The 12536-nt window shown below is 37.2% G+C and overlaps 1 protein-coding gene across 1 annotated transcript; it reads right to left on the minus strand.

The window, feature by feature from the left end:
- Positions 1-29: 29 nt before the first annotated feature.
- LOC127431231 (potassium channel subfamily K member 13-like) lies at positions 30-5394 on the minus strand. Its single transcript, XM_051681568.1, has 3 exons — positions 5270-5394; positions 3991-4839; positions 30-1917 (listed from the first exon to the last, which is right to left on the minus strand). The coding sequence occupies exons 2-3, from the start codon at positions 4334-4336 to the stop codon at positions 908-910; spliced, it is 1356 nt and encodes a 451-aa protein (XP_051537528.1). The 5' UTR covers positions 4337-4839; positions 5270-5394; the 3' UTR covers positions 30-907.
- Positions 5395-12536: the final 7142 nt, after the last annotated feature.

The raw sequence follows: 12536 nt of genomic DNA on the forward strand, positions 1-12536 counted from the left end.
AATGATAACAGATTTCAGTACAAGAGTAACACCAATCAGTTAGGAGGGGGCAGTAGAGAGTCAGACTTCCTTGAACGACATGCCATTTTTGAAAGTTTTACATTTAACACAAAAATATAAATATCAAAATAAATATTTAACAAAGTAAAATTAGTGTTTACAATACTATACAATCTATCAACGAATAATTTGCTTTATTATTTAGACAGCTTGATAGATCTGCATTTCTTGATCATATTAAATTTATCTGTATTCATTTTATATAATTTATTTCTTAGGACAATCAATACTGTCTGCGGTGTCATATAAATGATTAAACAATACAATACTGACCATCTCCCTTTGATTTGACACTTGTCATTTTCCCCTGGGACTGTCTCTTTGTAAGTGTTCTTGCTACATCTGCCTGGCTCTTGAAAATCAGTCTGTTTTGAAGAGCCACTAAAGGATCTCTCCAGTGAAACAGTGTGATTGCTCACCATACCAGCCAATCACTTCAGCATCAAAGTGACACTGGGAAGCGATGTTACCATTAAAATTCCTTGGTTTGTTTATAATGATGTAAAATACTGAGAGCTGTCTGCTTCTTAAAAATGAAACCATTCATAGATGCTCGCCATTATCCTAATATAACATTCACTGTCCTTGTGATACATATAAGTAAATTGGCCATTTTAAATTTATCTAATTTGCTCTGTACTGTATATTACAACAGTAAATTTGCAATGTACATCTTCAATTGCATGCAATTAACGATAAAACCTCTGCAAACTGAAGGGTATTTAATTTTAAAACATTTTCCCATGGAGTTGTTCTGAATGTCAGATCATTTGAGTTTTAATAAAACCCTTTATACATTTATATGTAAATAATGTGCAATATCCAATGTCACCTTTGTATAAATGAGCTACCTGTCAACACTTGTCTCCTGAAGGCGGTTATTCATGATAGCAAAGGCGCCTACTCCACCGGAGAAGCCATTCTGGCGAACATGGCTCTGTCTTGGATTGCCGTGAGCAGTCTCAGAGAGCTGCTTCTGTAAAATGGCCAGAGAAACCTTGTTGGCCATAAAGTCATTGACTGAGATCATTTCTCCAGACAGTCTGCGCCCTGTCAGATAACCTCCATCTGGTCCTAAGCCAGCATCAGTCTCACTATCACAAACTGTTTCCACTGACGCATTAGTGAAGCGCTGCTTTCCTGCCGCCTCGTTATGCGGGGCAGGGTGCACGGCATTGCGTTTTGGAGCCCTCTGCCTGGAATTTCCTGGTGGAGGGTGGTGATTGTGGTGCTGGCTTAGTATTTGAGGGAAGCAGCAGCAGCAGGCTTGACCTCGCCTCCTGTATGGCCGGCCACGGCATGGACACTGAGCCCTGCTGCGGTCCAGTTTGGCAAGGATCCAGTTGAGAGTTTGCTTGATGATGATGGAGATGACATTAAATAGTGAATAAATACAACACACACCCATAAGGATGAAGAGGCAGTTGCCAAGACGGTAGGCCTCCTGAGCATCATAGCTCTCTCTTTGGCTGCTTACCAGATCTCCAAACCCAATGGTGCTGAAGGCCACAAAGCAGAAGTAAAAGGACTCAAAGTAGTCCCAGTCCTCCATGGCAGAGTAGAGGGCGGACGCACTGCAGGCAATCAGCAGGGCGGCTATGCCTAGAATGAGCATGACGTAGTAGACCGATGGCTTCCAACCCTCCAAACTATCGTCCTCACTCCTGGACTCCACACCTCCCACGCCTGAGCGTCGCAGTTGGCGCTCGTGACACCAGCGCATGATGTAGGCCAACATTGTGATGATGCGCTCCAGGAACAGGTTGAAGAAGAGGATTGTTGCTGCACAACCAATAAGTCCATAGAATATCAAAAAGATCTTACCTGCAATGGTAACGGGAGTGGTCATGCCAAAGCCTGGAGGGAAATAGGAAGTAGATACTATTTTATTGATGTGCTGCATTAAAATGATGTACAACTAGTCAAGAATGGCTATAGGAATAGTTCACCCAAAAACGTATATTCTACCATCATTTACTTAGCCTCATGTCACTTCAAACCTGTATGATTTCCTTCCTTTTGAGGTACACAGAAAGAGATTAAGAAGGATTTTTTGAAGAGCATCCAATCTGCTCTTTTCCATATAATGCATGTAGACAGTAGCTGGGTTTCCATCCACATATTTTTAAGTGAATATTAGGATATTGCATAAAAATTCCTGCATGGAAACCCTAAGATGCAAATAAAATCTCCAAAATGTGCATAAAATAATTATACGCTTACTTGAGGGTGATACAATTTTAATTCGATAAGAACACATGCACATAAACTACGATGGAAACACATTTAGTTAAAGGGATAGTTCATCCCAAAATGTTTATTCTCTCATGATTTACTCACCCCCCTGGCATCCCAGATGTGCATGACTTTCTTTCTTCTACAGAACATAAATTAAGAACTTTAGAATAATACTTCAGCTCTGTAGTTCCTCACAATGCAAGTGAATGGGTGCCATTCAATGAAAGTGAAAATTTTAAGCTCCAAAATCCACATGAAGGCAGCATAAAAGTAATCCATATGACTCCAGTGGTTAAATCCATGTGCTCAGACATGAAAAGATAGGTGTGGGTGAAAAACAGGTCAATATTTATGTCAGTTTTTACCATAAATATGCATTAAGAATGTGAATCACCAAAAACAGAAGGAGAATGTGAAAGTAAATTTATAGTTAAAAAGGACTTAAATATTGATCTGTTTCTCACCCACACCTATCATATCACTTCAGAAGATTTAACCACCAGAGTCATCTGGAGTACTTTTATGTTGCTCTTAAGTGGATTTTGGTGCTTCAAAATGTTGGCACCCATTCACTTGCATTGTATGAACCTACAGAGCTGAAATATTCTTCAAAAACTCTTTGTGTGTGATCAGCAGAAGAAAGAAAGTCATACACATCTGGGATGGCATGAGGAAATGATGAGAGAATTTTCATTTTTGGGTGAACTAACACTTCAAGTAATGTAAATGAATAATTCACTCTTAATTGGACTAACCAGCAGACCAGTATCATTGCATAGCATCGCAAATGCTCTAGTTATTCCGAAATGCCGGAGCCAAAGCCTGTCATCAAAATGATTAGCTACAGTTATCGGTACCTCCCAGAACTGCCTGACACACTTTTGTTTCTAGATACAAGGCATTTGCCACCGACTGCAAGCAAACATGAGGTTTGAGAGAACGTTTTGTCTGCGCTCTATAAATCACAATTAATTATTACACTGAACAAGAGAGCCACAGTGGCTATAACTTACATTTTGTGCCAATTTCCTCAGAAGTGACCATTTTGATTCTCTTCAACCCATGGGATGGAAACACTCCTTTATTTGCAAATAGTTTTAGTAATATTCTAATTTTTTTGTATTAAATACATTTGTAACTTGATGGAAACATGATTGAACCAGTGCTAAGTTCCAAAAAGGACAAAAAAGGACCACTAAAGTACTCCATACAACTTGTGCGCTATAATTCAAGTCTCGTTCACTTGTGTATAGTAATTTATTGGTACTTTTAAGGGTTTTTTTTTTTGTTTGTTTCTTGCTTTTTGTGGAGCTTGATGGCCACTGGTCACAGTCTAACATTATATGGACTAGAGCAGCTTGGACATTCTGCAAATATCTTTATTATTAAGATAATAATAAAGCTGAGTTAAATAAAGCCAAAATATACATTTTTGGAAGAACTATTTATTAATTATGATCATAGTAAAAAGATATGGGGAAATTGTAATTATTGTTAAACAGTTAACAAAGTTGATTTGGTCAAAGGGACCTTTATAAAATAAAAGCACAAAAACATCTGGGAACTATAATCATAGGAAACCATTTTTGCTTACTGATTTTTTATAGGCTGACAATGGTAACTGGTTTACAGATCTAAAAGTCTGAATATTGAGGGAATATATTTGTTAACAGAGATATTAACAGAACTCACCAATAGTGGAGATCACTGTACCAACAAAGTAAAATGCCCCAGAAAAGTCCCAGCGGGGCCGTAGTTTGTCTACACGTACCCCAGCCACAAATGCCTCCTCATATTGCTTTAGCAGGGACTCGAGTGAGTTCAGGTTTATACTGTTTTGCTGGGTGAAGTTGGCTAGCTGTTCCTCCCAGCGTTTGTGGGCCTCCAGCTCAGAGGGATGTTCCAGAGCGGAGAACACTACCGCCCCACAGAGCAGGTAGAGGAGTATAAGGGCTGCCAGCAAGCCAAAACGGGCATTGTCCTCATTCAGGTGCAGTGGGAGGCAACAGCTGTTGCTGACATTTCTTCCACGTGGCATGACTTGATCACCAGCAGAAAATGACAAGAACAGGCAAACATGCAAAGCCACAAAATGCACTTACATGTTCACATAAAACCAAAAACAATCACAACTACACCACAACGGGCTCTAGACCAGGTACAGAGTCACATGAAAGCTATATGTGGCTTTTGTTTGCATCTACAGTTAGGGTTAACTGTACCGGACAAGAATATTTTTCCAAATATAGATGTTTGTTCTCCCTGTCCATTAACATTCTGCTGGATTCATAAGCATATCACTTTCTTCAGAGGTGTTCGGATGGATGTGATCGTTAAAAGCAAGGTTATCAGGTAAAATGACACAAGGCCCAGGAAATAAGACCTCAAAATACACCTTTTGGGCTAGTAGGTAACAGTAGGCAGGCAAGTGCAAGATTGCTATCTTTCCCCATGACTGTGTCCAAGTATGACAGATACTGCACCAGGAGTCAGTATTAGTGGTGTGGTCTTGATGTAGAATCATCCTTAAGCCAAGGCTGTCTGCAAACACAATACTGCTACTTAAGTGATGGAATAAGAAGAAAGATTATATGGTTTGTGATGCAAGTTCAAGTACATCATATTCCATGAATATAAATTGCCAGATCCTTACTTCAAATATAGTGGCTTAGAAAAAATAAATAAATAAATGTCTTAAAATATTTTTTAAATTATGTTATTCATAAAAATTATATATATATATATATACAGAGAGAGAGAGAGAGAGAGAGAGAGAGAATTTTTAATGACCAACACAGTTTTAATGACAAATATGACGTAATACATTTTAAGAGGTTCCGTGACTTGATCGCCTATCAATACACGACTGGCTGGAAATACTTAGAAAATGTAAATCACATGCACATTAAGGAAGTTAAGGACTTTGTAATACTAAAGATACTTTAAAGTTGTCAATTTAAATGTTGCTTACCTGATTTAATATGTGATGATGAGCACCGTTGATATCACCATAGTCCTCTAAACAATATCACAGTAATTATGTAGTGAGTTAGAAGTAAAAGTGTTGTAAATGTTTAATTAATTACAAGATGTAGTTTATTCATGGCAAGTGTAAATCATTGGCAGCGTATGATTGAATGCTGCAGCAGAAGAGTAGAAGAGTAGTGTCAAAAACGCAGAGAGAGAGAGAGAGAGAGAGAGAGAGAGAGAGAGAGAGAGAGAGAGAGGGAGAGAGAACGTGTCTCACATTGAAAAAAAAGACTGTCCACATAATTTTTTTGCTTGTAAACATAGTCAGTGGCATAAGTCAGTATTGTTACCGCAAAAATAATGTGGTAACACTGGACCCCAAGACGTGATGATGTGTTTCCGCTTTATTTGTCAGCGTAAATCGTGCAAATTTTTTTATAATTTTTTTTTAATATTGAATGTAAATTTATACAATTATGCTGTGTTATATTACCCTGGAATTAGTTTTAAAAAATGAATTACCACAACTGCGAGGGAGTTACGATTACAGCTGCCTGAGTAACAAAAAATTTGGCATCTTCTCCCATTTTACTGTCTTAATCAAATGCTCTCTATTATTTCCTCTTCTGGAAAGTCATTCAAACAGAATAGTGGATTTTTTCTTTTGGTCTTGGAGTAAATGGGTAAGTGAAAATAATATTTGCTGTGATCTCCCTTTACTCCTGTAAGGAAGAACAACGAAAATTTGGGTGTGATTCTTTGAGGACTGTTAGATTGAAAGCACTCTCCCTGGCAGGCCGGTCAGAGCCCAATAATTCAGTCATCCACAGTTCTTCCTTTTAGTGACTTTAATCACTTCTAGATGGCTCAGATGTACAGATGAAGTACAGGTAGGATGAACAATGACATGGGAATGTGTGGTCTGTACAAAATAAAGATTAAATACAATTAAATAGTTACAATGCTATTCAAATGAAGGAATAACAAAACAGACTTCAAGTGCCAATACAAGAATGAATAAAACTATCAGTAAGCAAATATATTGCTGCAATCAGTGTATTGACAATCTGAATTGCCATTCTGACATCTGACTAAGCCATTTAACATTAAACATCATCAGTTCACCTAGAGTCTGGTAATTAACACCAGATATCTAACACGCAAGACAATTAGCAAACAAAATAATAATGGGCAAACACTTTTATCAATATTATCAATGCAATCGTCTGTTCTAATGCTGCCTTCGTGTGCTATCGGAATTCTCCTACTTCCCACTTCTGAGGTGGTAATTACGAGTACATCGTGTTCACGTGCTTTGTATTCGGAAAGAACAGGAAACATGGAGGACGCCAGGTTTATTCATACATATTTCTTGAGGAACCTTTATTTTGACACCATAATACATATCACTCAGTTAGCTTGTTGACGATAATGGAATTTTGGTCAAATGCCAGCTATTTTCACCATGTAAAAATTTACAACATGCATAGAATGGTTGCTGATACACATAAATTAATTTGACCAAAAGGGCAAGGGCTAACAATGAGCTGTAAATAGAAAAATGAACAAAACCTGTCATTCACTACAGAAACGGTACTCTCAACCGCCATGTTGAAAGTTTAGGACTCCTCCCATCTCGGAAACTCGGGTATCAAAATTATCTCCTAGTTTCCCAGTCGTAATTACGACTTGAGGGGTCATTCATGTGCAACTAGGGCTGTTCGATTCCAGAAATTTGGGAATCGACTCCGATTCTGATTCTTGTTTTTGGAATCGTTAGAATCGATTCCAAGAGTCGATTCCAGACCCATTTAATTCCGAATTTCGATTCCGAAAAAAACGGGTGGCAAAGTTAAATCTCATAATAAACAGCTCACTGCAAAGCGTTCTTTGCAATGTTTATAATAGCATGAATGGCATTTACTATTAATAGGTCCATTCTAAAATTAAATCAGGTCCTGTATGCACATACCAAAGCGCGATGCTTCAATCCCATGATATAAATTTGAGGGAAACTTGCTTTAATAAGTGCAGCACAATGATCATTTAAACTTTAACATACCGATTTATTGATGTGAACTGGGAAACTGACTCAATTCTGCCATCTCCTTGTTGCAGACTTTGTGTTGTAACATCGGGGACGTTATTACTGTATGCCAATTTACTGTCACAAATTTGGCATGTTACTTGATTATTAGTTTAATCCGCAGTAAAATACCTGCAGACTATCAGGTCTGGAAAGCAGATGTGTTGAAGGGCTTGTGGGATTACTTCATACAGTTGAACAAACGGAGCGGATTTGACTAGGAGTCAGATTGATGATCGTTAAGATTCAGTCATTTTATAATCATTTTGTAAATTGTAGTAGTTCAGCGGTCGACGAAATAAACAGTCCGAAAATATCAACCGTTTTCCCCGGAAGAAATCTGGAGTCGATTCACATGTTTCGAACCAATTCTCGATTCCCAACGCCTCAGAATCGAGGAATCGATTCCCAGTTTTATGCGCAACTTCCGAGTGGGAAACTCGTATGTACGATAGCACGTGAAGGCAGCAGAACAACTCACGTGTAACCAAAAGTGCATGAAACGAGCGCACGCTAAACGCGCTCACTCACTCGAACATAATTACCATAAATTGAGGTAGATGCAAGTTTACAACATGCAACCGAATCATAATTGTGTATTGAGGATGGAAAACTCAGTTTATAAGATGCACGCACAAATAAAATAGCTCTCCTAACTTGTTTCTACTCGCCCTTTTCTCTCACAGACTCTCTTGCTGCGTCACTCGAAATGTCTGAAGTCTTAAAGGAGACCTTCACCATTGTCACCATTTACCCTGCAAACGTTTACTTCTGCGTACCAAACCCCAAGCGTGAAAAAGGTCTTTACTGTCATTAAAAATAATAATAATAAACAGATGACTTTACAGTGTTAAAACTTAAAGGCCATTCAGCTGGAATGTGTTCTTGTGCAAAAAAAAAAAAAAAAACAAACAAAAAAAACACACACACAAAAAAATAAAAAAATAAAAAAACACACAAAAAAAAAAAACATGCAGTGCAAGGAATAGAACAGAACACGGGTGTATCGAGTCACGTTTTTAAAAGTTGATGTTCTTTTTAACCTGACACAGTGTCTAAAAAATGCGAGACAAAATACAACGGTCGCAATGGTCAAAGATATCCGTCAAGATCATGTTTACATAGAAAAAGAAAAGAAAAAAATCTACTTATATTTTACATTGGTGTGTATAAATGGGTACAGTTTATGTGATTTTCCCACCGTACTCCCAGAAATGTTGAATTCTTTCCGCTCTGTTGACATGTTGCTGGGCTCCATCCTATGACATTTGTTATCCCAGTCTGTTCCACGCAAGCGCACTCTTCAGACACCCACTAGAATGCCGCTTATGCATTTACATGTCCAGATAAGCCATGTTCTCTGGGAGAAACCCAGGTGTGTTAAACTGCTTTCTCTTAATCCCTTAAACAGTGTAAGGAAATGAGCATTATAGCAACATGATGTTTCAGAACACTGATTTCTGCAGTAACCCCAGAATAAACTGTTTTCTTTAGTGCATGTAAACATGATCATTGAAAATAGCTACCGGGGAGCAATCTCAACATGGCTGCTGAGTGGACTGGCTTGCCTTGAAAGGGACTTTGAACTGTAGTAATGCTATTTTGGTTGAAAACTATGGTTAAAATGGTAATTTTTTGTTAAGGGCTGTCATATGACAAATACCTAAACACTCACAGGATCACCCACTACTGTTACAATCATGTCTCTCTAAGAAAGCAAATTCAAGGACATTTAACAAGTACCATTTAAATCTTCATACAACTGTCAGACCACCATTTCCCTGTTGCTTTCCTGACATTAAAATATTGCTTTGTTTGATGTTGACAGACAAATATATAGCCATGGCACTTTCTCTCTCTATTGTGAGATGTGCTTAGATGGTAGACTGGCCGTGACTACATTGCTTTGTTCTCTCTGACCAGCCCACCCTTGCCTTTCATCTTGGTTGCCAGCTCACAAGACTGTATCCCCCCATCATTAGAGTACTGGTCATTGCTTCTAAGTGCCCAGGTGCAGTGGAGAAAGGCAAGCGCTGTATCAAAAGAGTGTGTGGAATATTATTCATAAACTTTTCCTCATAAGAGGACAAGCGTTAGGCAACTGCCTTCGCAAAACTGAAAAGAAACCAAAAGCTATGTCTAGCTTTTCTATTACTCCTAAAGAAGTAGCACTAATCATTGGTTTGGGCTCAGAGTGCTACAGTACACTGTCTTTAAAGTCATCAAGAGATCTGAGAAGTGTGATCTGCATAATGTAATTCATCGCAGGTGCTGCATTATGAATATTATGATGACACAAAGCTCATTATGGAGTCTGTCCCTTTCCCTCTTATTTTTCCTCGCTCTACTTCTTCCACCTGATCCTTTTCTTTGTCTTTCCCTGTTGTCTTTGTGTTAAAATCAGTGCTCTCCAAACTGGCCTTTACACAGCTGTAAATCAATGAGTTATTGTTTGGCCTCAGCTACATGTAGAAAGCACCATACAAAGTTGTCATTTAGAATTTGATAGGACACACACGAAATGATTAGATATCAGCACCTATTTTAAGAGGTAATATGCATGATTACATATTTACATAAATAATTACTTTGTTATAACAACTGACACCTGAGTTACTACCAATGAATTGTCAAACTGATGAAAACTTAAACATATATATATATATATATATATATATATATATATATATATATATATATATATATATATATATATATATATATATATATATATTTAGAAAAACATCCTTTGCCTGCAAAAATAATTATGAAGCCTATTCAGTAAGCATCTGACAATTTGGATAAACATGTTAAAGATGCTGGGAATTTGGCAAAATGTAAACAGAAAAATACAAAACAGAAAGATAGCATAAAAGAGAGAGGAGGGATATTTTTGGTCTGTTCAGATCCATCAAGGTCACTGTTAGAGAGATGAGTTCAGAGTGTAGAATTTAGTGCCTGCACCCTAGATGCAAACAGCAGCACGTTCTTCTCAACTTCTGCATTCAACTCCCGCTGGGAAACCCTGGGATTTCTCTTCATGAAGTCAGCAATGCTCTGGATGCATTCTTTCTGTGAAAGCAGAAAATGACAAATCGCCAACACTTGTTATCTCTTTGCTAAGACATTTAGTAACTCTGAATTAAAGTTGAAGTTTACTGCACAAGTAAGATTGCATTAGTTCAGCCAAAAAAAATGACAATTTCCTCATAATTTACTAACACTTATGCCATCCCAAACGTGCATTGCTTTTCTTTCTTCTGCAGAACACAAACCATTTTTTTTTTTTGATTTTATGAGGTAATTTTTTCCATTCAATTCAAGTTGTTGTACTCCAAAAAGCATATAAAGGCAGCATAAAAGTAATCCAAATGACTCGAGAGGTTTAATCCATGTCTTTTGAAGAGATACAATCGCTTTGAGTGAGAAACAGACCCAAATTTAAGTCCTTATTCAATATAAATCTTGACATATGCAGTCTCCTTGACATGTACATGACAGAAGTTCATTCACACACTTCCACATGCTTGACACATGCACAGAGTGCTGTACACAAACCAGACACAGTGTTGCCAGGTTTGCGGTTGTCACGCCCAGTTGGGCTATTATGAAAATGCAGACGCAAGTTAAAATGATAGAGTGGCGGGATGAGTTTTTTGGGATACTTTTAAAATGTACTGTGGTCGCTAAAAGGTTAATGGTAAACACAAGAAATTTAAATTGCAAATTCTTATTGATGTACAATGATGCTGGGATTAAGTACCTGGCAACCATGTGCAGCATGATGAAGCCTGCACTGTGTTCCAATCAGTAAATAAGAACTAAAATTTTGGTCTGTTTCTCACCTAAAGCGATCGTATCGCTTCAGAAGACATGGATTAAATCACTCAAGTCGTACGGATTAATTTTTGCTGTCCTTTTTGGAGCTTGAAAGTTTTGGAACCCATTGACCTATACTGTATAGACAGAAAAAAACTCTTCGTTTGTGTTTTGCAGAAGAAAGTCATAAAAGTTTGTGATGACATGAGGATGAGTAAATGATAACAGAATGATCAATTTATCATGAACTAGCTCTTCAAATATATAACAGACAATAAGCAATTCAGTACAGTACAATATATTACAATATTTACAGTATAATACAGCAAAATTGAGAATTGAAGAACAATTATCAATTTTGGGTTGGCTAAACCAACCTGGGCTGGTTTGGTTGGTTTTAGCTGGTCTCACAGCCCCATAAGGCTGGTCTGATGGCTGGTTTCAGAGGGGTTTTGGGCACTTGTCAGCTAGTCAGGCTTGGAGACCAGCTATGCATATCCCAGTTAAAACCAGCAAACCAATTTAGGTTAGATTATTAGTGTCTTTATTTATTTTGAATCGTACAAAAGAACACAAAACTTACCCTGTAAGCTTCAGTACGATAAGAGAATGAATCTGAATGTAATGCAAACAGATTACACTTCTACTGTTGTAGACGAAATTTTTCATTAGGACTAATTATCAAGACAAATTTGGCATGTTCAAATGAATTTTGCCATCACAAAGCTGATTTAAATATTTTATATGACGTTTTACTGTTCTAATTTAAATTAAATATGTAATATTTTACTAAAGAAACATTGGATATTGAGCTGAATTTCACAGAATTGACGTTCCACCAACCTGCTGAATTAACTGGGCGTCTGACATCTCTTTTGATTCCGCCATACTTTTCTCTTTTTTTTTTTTATTTATTTATTTTTTTGTTGTTGTTGTTGAAGAAATTCAATACGTATTTCTATTTTGAGAGATAAGTAAATGCCATTAATCAATAAAATATAAACTACAACAGTTTTTCGTTCTTTGCTTTTTTTTTTTTTTTTTTTTTTTTTTTTGACACAACCTTCCTGTTTACATAATTTCTTCTTCTTCCACCAAAGCATTCAGTTTTAGTCTATATTAGCGCCTGCCTGTGGAAATTATGAGACACGTACAGTGTGTTGTGCTACGGTTAGTTTATGAGGTAAACCCAAACTGAAAACTTTACCGTGATTTATCAAAATTGTTTACATTATGCTGAAAGTATGTGAGAAATTAACCACTGGGACAAATCAAAACCTTGCAGGTGAGGTCCAGTCCAACATCTTAAATAAAAAAGAAAGAATTTTGGACAATACAAATTAAACTGATATTATTTTATATA

Source organism: Myxocyprinus asiaticus, chromosome 40 (assembly GCF_019703515.2).
Source record: "Myxocyprinus asiaticus isolate MX2 ecotype Aquarium Trade chromosome 40, UBuf_Myxa_2, whole genome shotgun sequence".
NCBI lineage: Eukaryota > Metazoa > Chordata > Actinopteri > Cypriniformes > Catostomidae > Myxocyprinus > Myxocyprinus asiaticus.